General features: G+C 33.9%; 1 protein-coding gene across 1 annotated transcript in view; it reads right to left on the reverse strand.

Annotated features, from left to right (window-relative positions):
* ANXA10 (annexin A10) overlaps positions 1-3,055 on the reverse strand; it is a 74,926-nt gene extending 71,871 nt beyond the window's left edge. Inside the window, exon 1 of the mRNA XM_077144521.1 lies at positions 2,880-3,055. Coding sequence (XP_077000636.1) covers positions 2,880-2,897 — 18 coding nt within the window. The 5' untranslated portion in view covers positions 2,898-3,055. The remainder of the gene's footprint in view (positions 1-2,879) is intronic.
* Between the last annotated feature and the right edge of the window lie 2,945 nt (positions 3,056-6,000).

Genomic DNA, 6,000 nt, shown 5'->3' on the forward strand with positions numbered 1-6,000 from the left:
ACTGCTCCTCATTTCATACTCCCTACTGGGTTCATAAGCATCTGCTTTTTGCTTTACACTGTGAAGTCAGAAATTGTGTAAGAGACTCATATTTAGGTATTTCTTACCTGTGTGTGTGTGTGTATGTGTGTGCGTGTCACAGAAAGAGCACAGCAATGGTTTTGGAGTTGGCTAGGCTCCTATGTCTACTGCAGCCTTGCTCTGCCCCCTGGGGAAAGCATTTAAGATCTCTCAGCCTCAGTGAATAATGAGGATGTTAATAGTTTCCTGAAATGGATGAAGGCTGAAAGTAATGTATTTAAAACCACTGAGCAGAACATCTAGCGCATTTGGGGAGATCTTCAAAACATTTGCACATTAGGTGGGATTCTTTATAGAACAGTTTGCTTTGAGAATTATATTCGACAAGGCATGTAGAGTTCCTGAGGTATAGTAGATACTCTAGAAATTATGATTATTTCTCCACTTGATGTGTAACAAGTAAATTGTTTCAGAAACAGAATATGATATCAATGGTGCATATCTTCTAATATTGCTATGACTAATTTTTTTTTTGTCAGTCAATAAATATGGTAGAAATAGGAAAAGGGTGGAAAACAAAAGAAAGAGGAATAAAATTAAAGTTAACTTACAGGGCAAAAAGAAGGGCACAATCTAATAAATCAATCTATAGGTAATAAAATGCTAGTATACAAAAAGTGGGAATTAATTCATAACAAAACTGGACAAATGGACGTGAATTTCACTGGAGGAATCAGAGCTATATATTCTGAAGAAGAGTTCGAGTTCTAGAGATCCAGAGATGGCTGGGTTTGGAACTTGGTTTCAAAACACTCTGGCTATAGAATGTTAGGTAGGTTAGTTACTATTCTATAACTTGATTTCCTCCGTTGTAAAAGAAAAAAAAGCATTATAATTATATCTTCCTGAAAGGTGATTTATATGACCAATTAATAAACAAAAGCAATTCCAGGCTTGACATAATCACTCAATTAAATCTTGATTTCAGTAGATGCTCTTGCACTCAAGCACGAGTAAATTACACCTTGGCTTCGAAGAATGAATTTACCTTCGTAATGTAACTTATCCACATAAACTACCATCATCACCAGAAGCCAATCAACTGATACCTCTATAAAGTAATTTTAAGATTTTTCATATGGTATGTACTACAGAAATGCAACTGCTTTTCTATATGATCTTTGTACCCTGCTGACGTATATTTAAATGTATTATTTTTTGTAACTGACACTGATGGATTACGTTGGTGGTTCTCAGGAAAGATAATATGTAAATCAAGGGCATAAACAAGTTCAGACATCATGTGTATTAATCAGAATCACTGCATAGAGGGTCAAGGGATCTACTTTTAACAAGCAGCCCAGCCAATGATCAGCCACACTAGAGAACCAATCAGAACCTCCGCTTTCTTGCCAATGGAAGAGCTTGTCTTTGCTTGAGGGCTCCAAATCCAAAGGACATTAAGAGGTGAACTTGGCCTCAAGAGTTGGTTTCAACACAAAATTCTAACCACTTGGGCCATATTTTAAGATAATAGACAATTGTTTAAAATATAATGACTTTGATTATAAAAATATTTTAGCATCAAAACTTGTTCAGGTAATACAGAAAATCAAAAATGTATCTCTGATTTGGTTGATCAAAAATAATTAAAATAAATTGCTGGATATGCTCAAACCCAACACTTCGATTGTAAATTTTCTTCATCTGCTCCAGAAGCAGAGCAAATGATTTTATTTCTTTAAAATCTTGCTATTATAGTAACTTTTAATAATCTCTGAAATATAATTTAAATGTTTTAAAACTAATTTAAAATAATTTCTGAATGTTTCTTATGACAATTTAGCATACTAATATTAAATAAGACTATATAAAGCACAGAATCTAATATTAATGATTTTCAAATGCTTGTTCTCAAATGAATACAAAAAAAAGCAGTAGCCTTTTATAAATTAAATATTTTTCCTTTTATTCCTCTGCAGTGAAATGTAACTGCCTCTCAAATAATAAAACACAAATGATCCTTTCAATTGCAAAATAAGATCTTGAAATCACAACATGAAATTAAGATTCTAAAGGCAACAACGACAGAAAGTAGCCATGTTTTAGGTAGTCATTACTTGAAAAACAAAGTAAGCAAATGTTTTTTTAAGAATTAATACAATATAGATAAGTAATTTATATTAATTCTTGGACCAAAATTCAAGCAAATAACTATGTAATGATGCTTTCTGCAAACGTGCTTCCAGCAAAACAATTTTTAGAATTTTTTTAGATTTGTAATTTTTTTTAGATTTTTAGAATTGTACAATTTTTTTGCAATTTTTTAAAAATTGCCATTAACACATGCATGTTTATATCTAACTTCCAAAGCCATGTAAATAGATGCACTTTCAAAGCAGACGTATTTATACAACAACATCTCTCTTGGACTTTCGAAACTAGTGAACTAGCAGAGCAGTTGGATTAGGTGATGCAGGCAAGGAAAAGAAATGACTAAACTGACACACACATCACTTAAATTCAACATATAATTATTCAAAAACAAATTGTCCCGGAAGGGAGCTTGAATTTTAAATACAAATTAGTAATTAAATTTATATTTCATTTCTTATAGTAACTAAGATGCCCCCATGGAATAGTGCATTATTTAAAAAATGGTACAGATTTGAGAATGTGTAAAATTAACTCAGTTTAGCTTTTATAGTGAACACTTACTAATTAAAAACATAACGAAAACAAATTAAAACACCAAACATTTCCTGTTAAAAATGTCAAATAAAATGAATGAGATTTTACAAATAAGGATCAAATCTCAAAACATCAGAAAGTTTTACAGAAATAGCTGTTATACTTACATAATCTCCGCAAAACATCTTGATGGTGGTGATTAATTTCAGAGTGGTTCAACAGATTTTGCAGTGTGTGAGTAGTTGCACAGATTTGTTTCACTTTGGAGTCAGAAAAATATTCACTGTTCAATCAAACTTAAATATGTCCACCCTTCACCTCTGTCTCCCAGACAAGAAAAAATGAGGGCAATTCCTGGTGCAGGATAACCTCAGATACCATATTTATAACAAGCTATCAGCCATATGTACGTAAGCAGGTTAGTGTACAAAATAAACAGAACCATTAACCTAACCCCCTGGTGTATATTGATTTTAGGAACCTGTGACCAACAAATTAAAGAAGGGTAATCTTGAAAAAGCTGATGACTTATGGAAAGGTAAGCTGATTAATCACAAAGCTAATAATTTATTTTCTGCTTTATCATTTTTGACATCCAGTCTCTTCCAGCTGTTCAAGACAAATTTCACATTTGTCCTATGTGCATCTATAGTTTTCTTTAAATGTTTCAACTACTGTATGCCTGGTTATTTTTAAACAGAATTGATTACCCAGCAATGTTAGAGTCTTTGGAGGCAATTGTGTATTCGCAATCATTTTTACACATTCACTTTCATATACATATACATATACATACACGAACTTTAGTGTTTATATAATGTATGTATTTAAATAGCTTTATTTTTAAACTATATTACATTTTAAGGAAACATTTTTTTAAAAACCTCGACTATTTATTATACATTGTTAGGGGATGACTCTCCCCATAAGTTCCATCCATCATTCCAAAATAATCACAAGATAAATGTGTATTATATTGCTTTACTGCTACTTTCCATTTGGCAAATGGTATGGAAGTATCCATTTAAGCTATATAATTTTTAAAAGTTTTTGAAGAATTCAGGGTAGATGATTATTGGAAGGGAGACAGAATGCTATAGAACAATTCTCAAGTGCTCAGCATCCATATCACTAGAAGTACCTTACCCCAACAAATCTCATGTAAAAACATAAATAAAAATCATTGAGTAGGATGTCTTAATATACCACATATAATGGGCAGCAGAAAATACAAAATTTCCAGCATCCAATTCATAATACATTCTGAATAATTTAATAATGTACTAGGTGCTATGAAAATGTAAAGAAGCATGAGGTCTGATTTCAAAGGCGTTATAGTCCGGTCGGGCACACCGTGTGCATCACTGAGTGTCTATGTGTACCTGTGTGTGTACCTGCGTGTGTGTGTACCTGCCTGTGTGTGTGTATATCTGCACGTGTGTATCTGCATGTCTGTATGTGTATCTGCCTGTGTGTGTATCTGCCTGTGTGTGTATCTGCCTGTGTGTGTGTGTATACATCTGCCTGTGTGTAACTGCATGTCTGTGTGTATCTGTGTGTGTGTATCTGCGTGTGTATATATCTGCATGTGTGTATCTGCCTGTCTGTGTGTATCTGCCTGTGTGTGTATCTGCTTGTGTGTGTGTGTATATCTGCATGTGTGTAACTGTGTGTCCGTGTGTATCTGCGTGTGTGTGTATCTGCCTGTGTGTGTGTGTATATCTGCATGTGTGTATCTGCATATCTGTGTGTATCTGTGTGTGTGTATATCTGCCGGTGTGTGTGTGTATCTGCATGTGTGTGTATCTGCCTGTGTGTGTGTGTATATCTGCACGTGTGTATCTGCATGTCTGTATGTGTATCTGCCTGTGTGTGTATCTGCCTGTGTGTGTGTGTATACCTGCATGTGTGTAACTGCATGTCTGTGTGTATCTGTGTGTGTGTATCTGCGTGTGTATATATCTGCATGTGTGTATCTGCATGTCTGTGTGTATCTGTGTGTGTGTATATCTGCCTGTGTGTGTGTGTGTGTGTGTATCTGCATGTGTGTATCTGCGTGTCTGTGTGTATCTGCCTTGCATTTTCTCTCTTTATATCGGCATCATTTAGTACTAACTGACAGTTACACCTATTAAATGTGTGGGTTTCAGAAATAGAGAAAACTACGTAAGAGATTTTAAAATGAATTTAAATGTTATTTTCTTTTTCATTGTTATTTTTAAAATTTGCGAGATTTATAACTTAAATTGTAGTTTAAATGTGTCCATATGGAATGAAAATTGTCAAAATAAGTGAAGCAAACAGATTTTCCCTCTAATATTATCAATATAATTGAGAGAAAAGACATTTGATAATATTTTTGAATTTCTTCCCAGAACTGACAAATTAGTGGATATTTTTAGTCAACCTTTTATGATTGGGCTTTTAAAAATGTACTTTTTGGGAAAGAAAATATGGGAGGGGATTTGACACATGTATGTCACTATCTTGAAAACTGCTGGGGAGATGACAGTTCATAAGACAGTTCATCTTTATATGAATTTGAAATTTTCATAATAAAAACTAAAGATTTGGATTCACTTTATTTGCTCATAATTAAATACAGTTATGAATTTATTCTCTGCAATGTAAACGATGTTGATAATGAAGCTTTTACTCCATACTGGACACTATTTCAATGAATTTACCTATATAAACGAGTTCAACCCTTACATCGCTATAGGTTAGGAACTATAATCACCCCATTTCTGTGGGAAGGAAACTGAGGTACTAAGTAGTCAGAAACTTTACCTGTCACACCTCAAAAACGGTAGTGTGGAGATTTGAACCAAGGCAGCCCAATGCCACAATCTATAACCGTAAGCTCCATGCTGTACAGGTGTTCAGTTAGGGGTTAAAACAAGGCAACAATTAAAAGAGAAAACTAGAAAAAGCATGTTTTTTGACTCCAAAGGATTTGTAATTTATTAGATGGAGAGAATTAAGAGAAAAAGAGATGAAAATGGTAATTGCCATCAGCAAGCTACATACACCATGGCAGACAATTCCATAGGAGACAAGTTATATTAGGGAACAAGGAAATCAAGAAGACGTCACAGGTGGCTGAATCCTTGAGATGTGCTTGGAGATGGACGAATGAGCCTTGTGGGAAGAGCAGCACCAGCAGGAATCAGTGGGGGGGCTCTCAGTTGTGTACTCAGTTGTCTAAGTTTTAAATTTGACATTGAGTGTTGGTTATATATGGTCTATCAGAAAATGCATTTTTCTGATTTACTTATTTGATTTAAA

This window comes from Tamandua tetradactyla, chromosome 26 (assembly GCF_023851605.1).
Source record: "Tamandua tetradactyla isolate mTamTet1 chromosome 26, mTamTet1.pri, whole genome shotgun sequence".
In the NCBI taxonomy this organism is placed as follows: domain Eukaryota; kingdom Metazoa; phylum Chordata; class Mammalia; order Pilosa; family Myrmecophagidae; genus Tamandua; species Tamandua tetradactyla.